Here is a 12,579-nt window from a genome sequence, read left to right as displayed (position 1 = left end):
GTATACCGTTAGCTGAGCCTGTTCTGTTGATGGTGCGAATGGAGCAGTCTACTGTCTGTCGAATCTGGGGAACAGTTCAGAAGCGAATGCCACAAAGTGGTTCCTTCATCTTTGGAATCAAATCAAAGTTGCAAGGATTTAAGTCTGGGGAGTATGGTGGATGGTACAGTACTTCCCAGTCCCATCGTCTGAACAGAGCAGCCACAGGTTTTGCTGTATGCACCCGGGCATCGTAGTGCAAAATGATGGGTGGGTTGCGCAGAAAGTGTTGTCGCCTCTTTCGCAAAGCTGGTCGCAGGTGATGCTCCAAAAATGAATAGTAATACTGCACATTGAATGTCTGCAGTGGAGGAATGTAATACGTTAGGATAACACCACCACAATCTTATACAAGAATCACTATAACTTCAGACCGCTCCATTCGCACCATCAACAGAACAGGCTCTGCTAACAGTATATTATGCCTTCCACATCACTGGCAACGGATTCTGCGCAACACTGGTGACTACTTTGAAGGACAGTAACAGCTGCAAACATGTAACTCCTTTGTATTGGTTGTGAATAAATAGTTGCCACTATTTAAGTTCCAACCCTTGTATTTTATTTGTCACGAAACCATGTTGTCTTTTTCAGTTTTGGAGAGTGTGGTTGCTCCTTGGTGATCAAGCCACTGCCGAGCCGCGACACCAAAACGTAAAAGACACTGCCCACAGTAGGTGAAGCAGTTTACTTGTTGCCACACCTTGCCATTTTCTCATATTCTACACCTCCCATTTAATGTCTGCACACACGAAAACAAACATGCCCACTCTCTGGTTGATCCCGCCAGTAGTCATATGCTTGTCTCGAAGATTAAGCCATGCATGTCTCAGTGCAAGCTGCATTAAGGTGAAACAGTGAATGGCTTATTAAATCAGTTACGGTTCTTTAGGTCGTCTTTGACATCTACTCAAGCGACTATTTCCTGGGTGCTCTCCGTTTGCTGACTCCTACCCCGTCCGCATGCATGCCCAAATGGCAGCTTACAAAGGCTGACTGGCAGCTTTACACCTCCCTGGCGACCTTCGCAGAACAAGATTTCCCCAATTGTGATGACCAGGTGAACTATCTCACCAACATTATCCCTTCTGCTGCAGAACATTCAATTTCTTGCACTTCCTCTTTACCACATCATGTTCCAGTCCCTTGGTGGACTGAGGCACGCCACGATGCAATTCGTGCACGGAAATGTGCTCTCACATTTTTAACTGTCATCCTATGATGGCAAACTGCATTAATTATAAACAGATGAACACAAAGTGTTGTCACGTGTCTCGGGATAGCGAGCGAGCTAGCTGGCTTTCATTCACTAGTTCTTTGAACAGTTCCACCCCTTCCTCTGTCGTGTGGACCAACTCTCGACGGCTCTCTGGGACCGAGATCCATTCCCCAATTTCCGGCCTGACAGTAGCAGATGATGTTATTGTGTACCCTATTGCTATCTCCAACATCCGGGGCCACCATTTTGCAGAAGTTTCGAGCTCTTTGCACTATCGCCCTGCCTTCCTGCATCGGAAACAAGTGGAGGAGGCTTGGGCAATACCCTTCTCTTCTCCGAATCGCAAGTGCTACGGTGCCGCCTTTACTACGAGGGAGCTCGATCGTGCTGTCAGTTCATCCCGATCCTCCGCCCCAGGGCCGGATGCTATCCGCATTCAGGTGTTGCAGCACCTTTATCTTCCGGCAAGCACTTTTTGATTAACACGTACAACCGCATCTGGGCAGAGGGCACATTTCCCGGATGCTGGTGTGAAGCCACCGTACCCATACTTAAGCCGTGCAAGGACAAAAACCTTTCTTCTAGCTACTACCCGATCTCTCTTACCAGTTGTCTTTGCAAGGTGATGGAACATACGATTCATGCCCAGCTGGTATGGTGGCTCGAGTCTCGCTATTTACTGACGAATGCACAGTGTGGATTTTGAGTACGGCATTCTGCAGTTGACCATCTTGTACTTTGTCCACCCGTGTCATGAATGGCTTTCTGCAGAAATCCCAGACTGTGGCCACGTTCTTCGATTTGGAGAAGGCCTAACGACACCTGCTGGAGAACTGGTATCCTCTGTACTCTTTACACGTGGGAGCTTCTGTGGCCGCCTGCCCTATTTCTTCCAGTCATTTTTAAAAGATCGAGTTTTCAAGGTGCATGCGCGTTCTGCCTTGTCAGACACCTTTATCCAGGAATACGGTGTGCCTCAGGGTTCTGTCCCGAGTGTCGTCCTCTTTGCTATCGCCATTTAACCCTATCGTGGCCTGTCTCCCACTGGTCATCTCCCTTTTTGTTGATGATTTTGCCATCTATTGCAGCTATCCACAGACCTGTCTCACTGAGCGGCATCTTCAGCACTGTCTTGATCATCTTTACTCCTGGAGCATCATCAATGGCTTTCGCTTTTCCCCTGACAAAACCGTTTGTACGAATTTCTGGCGGCAGCGCAAATGGTTTTTCCCACCTTCTCTACATCTTGGGCCTCTTGCCTTTCCGTTCATTGAAACTACTAAATTCCTGGGGCTCATGCTCAATAGGAAACTCTCTTGGTCCTCCCATGTGTCTTACCTGGCAGCCTGCTGTACGCGGTCCCTCAGTGTCCTATGTGTCCTTAATGATACTTCCTGGGGTGCTGATCAAACCACCCTCCTCCATTTGTACAGGTCCCTTGTCTGTTCGAAACTTGACTATGGGATGCTTTGTTTATGTGTCTGCACACCCATCCCTCTTATGCCGTCTCAACACTATCCTCCATCGTGGCATCTGTTTGGCCATGGGCTCCTTTTACACCAGCCTGGTTGAGAGTATGCTATGGGGCTCGTCCCTCTTCTCTTTTACCTCCTGGAGTCCGCTTTTGCCACTGGCTATGGAGGCTTAACTTCACACTACCTTTAACTTTCCCAGTGGGTGTGAACCTTTTACCACCTTGGTTTCGGTAAGTGGCCCATGTTAACCTTGGCCTTCATTCACTTCCTAAGGACACTACTCCAGCCTCGGTCTATCGCCTCCAGTTTCACGACATTCGCATGGAACTTGGCGATAGTACCTTTGTCTACACTGAGGGCTCTTGGACTGACCGTGGGGTCGGGTGTGCGTTCGCCATTGGCACCTGTGTCTTTCGATATCACCTTCCGGCACACTCCTCAGTATTTACAGCCGAGCTCTTTGCCTTGTATCAGGCCTCGGAATACATCTGGCGATACAGCCTTTCCAGTTGTGTCCTCTGCTCAGACTCATTCAGTGTCCTCCAAAGTCTGTGCGCTGTACACTGCCATCCCTTAGTGCAGTGGGTCAAGGAAAATTGTCACTTGCTCACATTTTCGTGGGTTCCTGGTCATGTTGGTCTGCCAGGAAACAAGGCTACTGGCGCTGATGCCAAGGCTGCAGTCCTCGTACCTCAGCCCGCAAGATCCTATATTCCCTCCGATGATCTCTGCATTGCCGTCTGTCAGGAGGTGGTGTCACTTTGGCATCGCCAATGGTCCTCCCTTCATGGGAATAAGCTTCGGCTTATTAAGTCTCTCCCTGTGCCTTTGATGACCTTCTCTCGGCCCTCCCGACAGGATGAGATTATTTTAACTTGGCTGCGTTGGGCACTGCCTTTTTAGCCACCGTCATTTGCTAAGTGGTGCTACCCCACTATTTTGTACACATTGTGCCCAAATTTTAAATGTCCACCACTTCCTACTGCAATGCCCTTTTTTTAACCATTTATGTTCTATCTTGAGTTTGCCTTCTGATTTATCAGCCGTTTTAGCAAATGAAATGCGGGCTGTCGACTGCATTTTACTTTTTATGTGCTGAAGCAATCTGGCGAAGGCCATTTAATTTTTAGTTTTGGGCCTCTATTTCTGTATGGTGATTTTTAGCCTGTTTTCTACGTGCCTGTTAAGCAAAAGAAAGCAAACAAACAAACAAACATGCCCGTAGACTATATGTTCCACGACTTACTCTCTACTTAATATTATTCTCTCAGAATCATCGTTCCTTGTACTTCCCATGAAGTGTGAAATGTTCTTTGCCCAAATAGCATGTAACACTTCAGAGGCCAGTCAAGCATGTTATGCCCTCAGAAGCATCTCTCATCGTGTTGACTAAAGGTGCGAGTGTTGGCAAATTTAGCGTGTTGCTCCTCCCTGTTGTATCATGGAAAGGGTCTTCTGGGTCAGAGCTACATGGAAATAAGTAGAGTTGATTGTCAAGTTGCGTGACAAGTAGAAATGTCCTGTAAACAGGAATCCTTTCTTTGAAAATTACTGTTGTAATAAAGTAATGTTAGCATGTGGATAGCTGCTGTATAGTATGACTGAGGAGGCCACAGCTTCCTTACTAATTTACTCATTTTCTTAACGAATGCGTAGACTCATTCTATATCCGTGCTTGTAATCCTTCTTGATGGGAACTACCAAACATGGTGAATGAATGATTGAATGTAGATCTAGCACATCCAATCAGCTACAGTGCTGAGTCTTCTTGAAGTGAGTAAGTAATAATGTAGAGAGGGAATGTTCAATAACTGCATTCATCTGGTAATGTTTTCCTTGACTTGTTCCATTTCCATGAAGATATTATTTAATGGTGTGGTCAGTACAGCATTATTTTTGCATGAATGGCTTGAATAAAGTTGCACCTAATATTTGTTTCTGTGCACATGTGTTACTTTAGCATGTTTTGTTAATTTGTTTTGTAATTAAATGTACTTCTGCCATGATACTTTCCTTTTCAAATATAATCATGGTTACATATGCATGAATAATCTAATTTCCTGGAATTCTTTATTTATTTATTCATTTATTTATTTACAGCCATTAAGTCTGGCTTTCCTTACTCATAGTAAACACATAATCAACACAGTCATTTATATGAACTAAAAATCCTTTAGGTAAACCATTTCAAATATATTATCCATTAGTCTTTCCTCCTGATCCAAACATGAGCTGCCTTTATATCTCTGATCCATCACCCTTCCATATTCTAACATTTTAATTGCTGATAGCCACCAGGGAATTTGGTGCTCTTCCATGCCTGAGTACTAGAGCCCACAGAGCTTCTGTAGTGGCACCACAGTGAGCAATATTCTTTTGGTTTACCCTCTTGGTAGGCAGGGTGTATGCTGATTGTGGAAGAAGCACATTGTCCTTAAGTATCCCACAAGATACGTAAAAAATAAGAAAGCACATGCTTGGCAGAATTAACCCACAGTTCATTCCCCTCACAAAATTTGAGTTGATTTCACTATTTCTTGATCGGATCCACTTTGACCATTGTTCAACAGTCAGGACTCGAAAGAGATGCATGCATTACATTTTAGTATTATTACATTTTAGTATCATTATTTACTTTTCCGTGTACAGCATTTCAAGTTTTCGGTCCACAACTCGTGCCTCATTATATGTAAATTTGCCATAGAATATGTATTATGCATGGTAAAGAATGGTAGAGAAATACTTAACAGAAACACACAAACTGCTGATAAATAAAAGCAGACAAAACGACAAATGGCTGGTACATTAGATTGACATAAATTTTGGTGTATGACAAATCTTGAAGTACAAGGCATCAAATGATCACTGAAAGAAATATAAAATGGAATATAAGTACAACAGAAAAAAATCCATAAACTAAACACTTATGTAAATTGTTAGGGCTATATCCATATAACTAAGATTTCTGTTCAGTTGTACTATAGAAAGAGGTTTTAAGCAAAACCAGCTTTTACATATGGTTTCTTCTATCTTAGATATTTTTTGTGTAGGATTATCGTAACAGTTTTATAGCACTGTATTTTTCTCATTTCTGTGACAAATGTCCGCTAAGGGGGCACGATGATTTGAAAGAAAGAAATAAAAAAAAGGGCGATAGCACCAGAAATTGACATTAATAGGATACACTGTACACACAAGAGCTTAACACTGAGTTGACAAGAGTCACCAGATGCCTCGTAATATAGTGTCGACCTCCTTTTGCCGGGCGTAGTGCAGCAACTTGGTGTGATGTGGATTCAACAAGTCTTTGTAAGTCCCCTGCAGAAATATTGAGCCACGGTGCCTCTATAGCCATCCATAATTGCTAAGATGTTGTGAGTGCAGGATTTTGTGCACAGGCTGGCTCTCAATTATGTCCCAAAGATGTCTGATGGATTCATGTCAAGGAATGTGGCTGGCCAGATCATTCTCCCACATCATCTAGAATGTTTTTCAAACCAGTCGTGAACAATCGTGGCCTGGTGACGTGTCACATTGCCGTGCCCGAAAATTCCATCGTTATTTGGGAACGTCGTGTCCGTGAATGTCTGCAAATGGTCTCCAAGTAACTGGACATAACCAGGATGCAGTCCACTCCACACCATTATAAAGCCACCATTAGCTTGCACAGTGCCTTGTTGACAACTTGGCTCCTCGACTTTGTGGGTCTGAGCCACACTCGAACCCTAGCATCAGCTCTTACCAGCCTGGAATCGGGACTCATCTGACCAGGACACGGTTTCCAGTTGTCTGGGGCCCAACCGATATAGACACAAGGCAAGGAGAGGCGCTGCAGGTGGTGATGCGGGATGTATACGTCCTGGGGCAACTGGGAAAACTGGTAAAAACCCGGGAATTTTTTCATCCGAGACAAATCCGGGAAATTTTTAGAATTTTGGGAATTTTTCATTGTTTTAGTTTTCAGTTAAATTTTTGTAATTTTGACTGGTAAGAACTGACACTGTGACAAAGAATTTTACTGTATGCTGCGACTGCAGAACAATACTGCTGCCATAAAGCGTAAACGAGACAAAAAAAATTAAAATAAAACCTAAGTTACAAATGAAATGCGCCCTTTACAGCAACGAAACACTGCACGCACAAGCGTCTGCCAACAGTGAAATGTGCCAAAGGCTGTAGGACGAAGACTATGCAATTCTTCGTAACAACAAACTGCTCCTGATGACCGTGACGTCACAACTGTTCACGTCAGGTTCGTTTGAAGAGTTGCTAGCGGGCTCTTACGCGTGCGCTGTTGAGTTGCGTGTGAGCGGTACCTTCTACCGCTTGTGCCTACTTGGAGGAGTGTTAGCTGTATCAGCAGTACCAACAAGCTGCCAGATGCTACCGGGAAAAATTTTTCTAGCGAACGCAAGCTACTAAATTCACACGTGCGCAGAGCAGTCAGAGTTTTAGTGGGGTGGGGCAATAGTCTCCACTTTTAGTGATTTTGCTATTTACTCTTTATTTACAGCTCTCATGTTAAATGAAAACAAAATATAATTCTGTGGCCGGGAGCTATCGAGTGAACTAAAATAATTCACATAATACGGAAGGCAAAAATATGTTATTAGTTTCAGTTTTCCGATTTTATTTTATTTCCACGTTTTTGGCAGTTAAGTATTAATTGCCTTGCTGAACAGTGAAGTTATTTTTGTCAGTCTGCTAAAGAAATTTGTCTGTTATTAGTCTTTTTCGAAGAGGCAGTAAATTTATTTGAAACAAAGTGTTTCATTCCACACCATTGGCTAGTTTCAACTATTTGCTAAATTTCATCTTCTGGCACATATAGCATTACGCCACAATAAAGAACCAAACATGAGATAATATAGTACTGGTACTCCAAGAAAATTTGCATCCCGAAAACTTTATATCAGGTTGGGGCCTACATCTTTGTGAATCTGGACACTCTTTAAGCCGAATTATGTATTTTAGTATTATTTACGAAATTCCGATGTTTTTGGAGTATCATGTGATGTATATGAACATACGGGCTTCCTACATCATCGTAGTTGCGCATGGGCAGTAACACCTGTTTTCTGGTGTTGTCTGATAGTTGGTGAAACGAATTCTAACAGGTCACAGGAAAATATTGCGAATGGTGGTTTGAAAAGTGTTACTTTCAAAATAAATATAATTTTATGCAAGATGAATTATGTTACGTACAAGAATGTCCTTTGAGTTTCTTAAATCACAGAGCGTTTGACTCTCATTTAAAGCTTAACACTTTGAAGGGCAAACATTTACGTCATTATTTAAAATTTTACTGGCACATTTGCGTGATGTATCTTAAAGTGTAACACACACGAAGAAGACCAATACTATACGTGAAAGCTTAGCGTTTCATTAATTTAAACCATTAACTTTCCCTATTTATGTGTTAACACTGATGTTGCTATTGGCTGACTACATGACGTGCCCTGTCCTCTGAAGATCTGCTGTCATCTGCTGTCATCGGCTGGCGAGATCGTGTGATACGAGCTACGATTGACTTACAAATGCATCGCAATCTCGATTTCACTAAAGTGCTTTGATTGGTGGAACTCAAATATACACTTTCGTGATACGAAAATAGGCAGTGTACATGTTGCTGCACGTAGAAGCTTGTCCCAAAACGCGCAGTTTTTTTTTCACCTCAGTGTGTGTTCGTTTTCTAAAGTGCCAGGAAGTTCTACGCCCGTCTGTAAAACCTAAACCATTCAAAGATTGATAAATTTTACAGTTCTGAGGGAAATTTTACTGCCACTTAAACAGAGAAAATGTGTGTTTTCACTTGGGAGAAAGTGTACTTTTAACCGGGAAATCCGGGATTTTTTTTCCTTGTCCCCGTATACACCCTGTGATGTGCTGTCGGCAAAGGCAATCACGTCAGTTGTCTTTCTGTCATAGCCTGCTAATGCCAAATTTTGTCGCACTGGCCTAACAGATACATTTGTCGTACATCCCACATTGATTTCTGTGGTTATTTCACGTAGTGTTGCTTGTCTGTTAGCACTGACATTTCTACACGAGGGCTGCTACTCTCGGATGTTAAGTGAAGGCCGTCGGCCACTGCGTTGTCCGTGGTGAGAGGTAATGCCTGTAATGTTGTATTTTTGGCACACTCTTGACACTGCGGGTCTCTGAGTATTGAATTCCCTAGTGATTTCTGTAATGGAATATCCTGTGCGTCTAGCTCCAACTGCTATTCTGTGTCCAGACTCTGTTAATGCCCGTCGTGCAGCCATAATAAAATCGGAAACCTTTTAACGTGAATCACCTGAGTGCAAATGACGGCTTTGCTAATGCACTGCCCTTTTATACCTTGTGTACGCGATACTACTGCCATCTGCATATCGCTATCTCATGACTTTTGTCACTTCAGTGTACTTGTGTTATGTTACGGTCAGCAACTATGCTCCAAACAAGGTACTGAGCCACTACCAATTTTATTTTTCTCATAAATAGTAAATAGAGCAATTCAAGTGGCAGTTTAGAACAGATGTCGAACTGTAATCCTTCGGGGAGGCAGCGGAATTCTGCCACTTAAATTAGAAGAACAAAAACAATGAATTTTTGACAATATAATGCAGTTGTATTGATAAAAAACCTACTCACAAAGCGGTGGCGGGACACGTACGTAAAAGAAGGTGGTGCATTTAGCTTTTCACTTTTATTAGATCATACACTGTGTTTTAGCAGTAATCTCCATCTTGCATATTACCCTGTCTTCCACCTTCAAGCTCTCAGGTTTTTAAATCTCGTCCGGTGCAGTCCCCAACAATCAGTGTTTCCTTCTCATCCCGCCGGCCGAAGTGACCGTGCGGTTAAAGGCGCTGCAGTCTGGAACCGCAAGACCGCTACGGTCGCAGGTTCGAATCCTGCCTCGGGCATGGATGTTTGTGATGTCCTTAGGTTAGTTAGGTTTAACTAGTTCTAAGTTCTAGGGGACTAATGACCTCCGCAGTTGAGTCCCATAGTGCTCAGAGCCATTTTGAGCCTTCTCATCCCGTCCGGTAAGCCTCCCCTGACCCACACTTCTGACTGACTTTTCCGAAATCTATTCCTTTTCCTAGACCTCTTCAGTCCTTTTCCTTCATCCGTCCTCCATCCCCTTCAACCCTTCTGCCTGAAGAAAGAACCAGTGGCTCCAAAAGCTTGTCTAATTATAACCTTTAATATGTGTGTTCTGCCACCACTTGGTGAGTAGATTTCTTACCTATCCAATTGCATTATGTAATTAAATTAGAAGGTTAGATATGAGAAAAAAAGGATACAGTATTGGTGAGGCTTTAATGATCACTTTTTCACATAATGCCTATAGACTTTTGTTTCAGTATCTTCAGCCAACATATGCTTACTGATGTTTGTGACGTTTCATCAGCACAAGTTGCAGGAATGCACCCTCTGTTGGTGGTGATGAACAGCTTGAGCCAAAAGCCAGTAGTTATATTTCATATCTGCGAGGGGAGGGAAAGGCCTGGGCATTTTCCTGTTGATTACTGCTGTAGCTCTTCTGTTGCTACTTACAATGCTCATTCATTGAAACTTAGAAATTTGATATCTGTTTGCACTGATGCCTTCTTCTTTCTTTTTGAAACTGTGATCATGTTCATGGATTTTACTGGCTTCAGAAAACCGTATGATTCATACACTAGTATGTGTGCAAGGTGAACATGTGAACTGCAATATCTCATATCTCAGATGCAATACCTGGAATGTGTTCCAAGGAACAATTAGCACTCAAGCAGTTACATGGAAAGTGTCAAGTTTTAACACCAGGTTATGTCAGAAGCACTAAGGCCTTTATGCCATACATCCCCAGGGTGACAGACAGAATTTCCTTTATATTGTTCACACAAAGCATAAGGCTATAAATTAACTGAGTGATGATCAGGGAGTTTCTCAGATTGGCAAAGGACAAAAGAGAATCACAGTGTCAGGAGTACAATGTATACAGTGCACGTATGGAAAAGTCCTATGTTGGAATGACTGGACAATCTGTCATTACCAGGACGATGAAAAACAAATACAAATGGTATTAAGGACTGGAATATGTGAAGAAATGGGCCACAGCAGAGCACATGCTGTGAGAGATGGACCACTTCATAAAATTTGCAAGTTAAGAAGCAAACGCAACAGTAGTTTTATCAACAACCAAGAAAGTCTCAAACCAAATATATCCTAGAAAGTCTCAAACTAAATGCATCCTAGATTCCCCTGCTGCATCAAATTACGATTGCATGTAGGAAGGGGAGAAACACTGTGGTAATGATGAGGAAAAGACAAGGGGAGCACCACAGTGGTAATGACAGGGGGAAGGCCTTCGGACACGTATGCGACAAGAGCATACAATCTCTGAGTTAGGGCTCAACTCCAGTCATCACAAGTGACAGAGAATGTGTCTCTAAGTGCCAGCCACTGTTGTTGGTGAAATGTCAGAAAAATTATTAAACAAAAATTTTGGCCAAAGATCCCAAGAAGAAAGCGAACAGGTAATGCGTGAAAAAGAACGGATGTACCATGAACACTATTCCCTACTTATTTTTCTATGGATTCCTGCAAGGAAATCTGCCAATTCATAAGCTTGTGATTGTACTTGCACTGATTTTGTTCCTTATCAAAGAAGTTAAACACAGTGAGAAATTGACCTTACAATTCTTGTTGTCTTTCAGCTTCCACCTGTCGGAAATCGTGCGGAGTCTGTAGAAAAGTATCTAAAGAAATCACTGGAGAATCTGCAGTTGAGTTACGTTGACTTGTACCTGATACACCACCCAGTGGGCTTCCAGGATGTGGGTGGCGATACTTTCCCTAGAGACAAGGATGGGAAAGTTCTGTTGGATATGAAAACTGACCTCATCAGCCTATGGAAGGTAAGGTTCATTGCTGCTGCTGCTGCTGCTGCTACACATTGTTGTTGTTGTGGTCTTCAGTCCTGAGACTGGTTTGATGCAGCTCTCCATGCTACTCTATCCTGTGCAAGCTTCTTCATCTCCCTGTACCTACTGCAGCCTACATCCTTCTGAATCTGCTTAGTGTATTCATCTCTTGGTCTCACTCTACAATTTTTACCCTCCACGCTGCCCTCCAATGCTAAATTTGTGATCCCTTGATGCCTCAGAACATGTCCTACCAATCGGTCCCTTCTTCTTGTCAAGTTGTGCCACAAACTCCTCTTCTCCCCAATCCTATTCAATACCTCCTCATTAGTTATATGATCTACCCATCTAATCTTCAGCATTCTTCTGTAGCACCGTATTTCGCAAGCTTCTATTCTCTTCTTGTCCAAAGTATTTATCATCCATGTTTCACTTCCATACATGGCTACTGTTAAACAGTTATTGCAAATTCTGTTCTATTGTGGGTGTTGAAAGCATGAATTTTCTGTCAAATTACCACTCCATCACACAAACTAATTACTTTAATATATGAATTTCTTCAACAAGGAGATTTTTGTAGCAAATATGCTAATACACAGGCCAGTCACTTTAATGAACCACCACCTTTATTCAGCATCAGCATGCAATAGCCACTAACAAACAACAGGTGGCAGCACTACCACCTGAAGGTATATAAAGTGTGTCAGAAGGACACGGAAAACATTGCAGTCAGTGTCGTAATGCGGAAATGGAGCGATTTGTGTGACGTCCAAAAGGGCCTGATCATGGTTTTTCGGGCCAAGGATGGAAGCATTTCTGGTACGGGTAAGTTTGTAAATTGTTCACACGGTGCCGCGATCGAAGCATACCGTGTGTGACAAAATTGTGCGATCCAAAAGCAGCACTGAGGCAACTGTGGTGTACTGCGGGCCGTAGATGAAAGCGG

General features: G+C 42.9%; 1 protein-coding gene across 3 annotated transcripts in view; it reads left to right on the top strand.

Annotated features, from left to right (window-relative positions):
• The window catches only part of LOC126215129 (1,5-anhydro-D-fructose reductase-like), a 50,768-nt gene that overhangs the window by 13,105 nt on the left and 25,084 nt on the right, over positions 1 to 12,579 (top strand). For all 3 annotated transcript variants that reach the window (XM_049941791.1, XM_049941792.1, XM_049941793.1), the window contains exon 4: positions 11,427 to 11,627. In XM_049941791.1, coding sequence (XP_049797748.1) covers positions 11,427 to 11,627 — 201 coding nt within the window. The remainder of the gene's footprint in view (positions 1 to 11,426; positions 11,628 to 12,579) is intronic.

The sequence above is a fragment of the Schistocerca nitens genome, chromosome 12, assembly GCF_023898315.1.
Source record: "Schistocerca nitens isolate TAMUIC-IGC-003100 chromosome 12, iqSchNite1.1, whole genome shotgun sequence".
NCBI classification, from domain to species: domain Eukaryota; kingdom Metazoa; phylum Arthropoda; class Insecta; order Orthoptera; family Acrididae; genus Schistocerca; species Schistocerca nitens.
The sequence above is the reverse complement of the archived record's forward strand: the minus strand, read 5'-3'. Positions and strand labels throughout refer to the sequence as shown.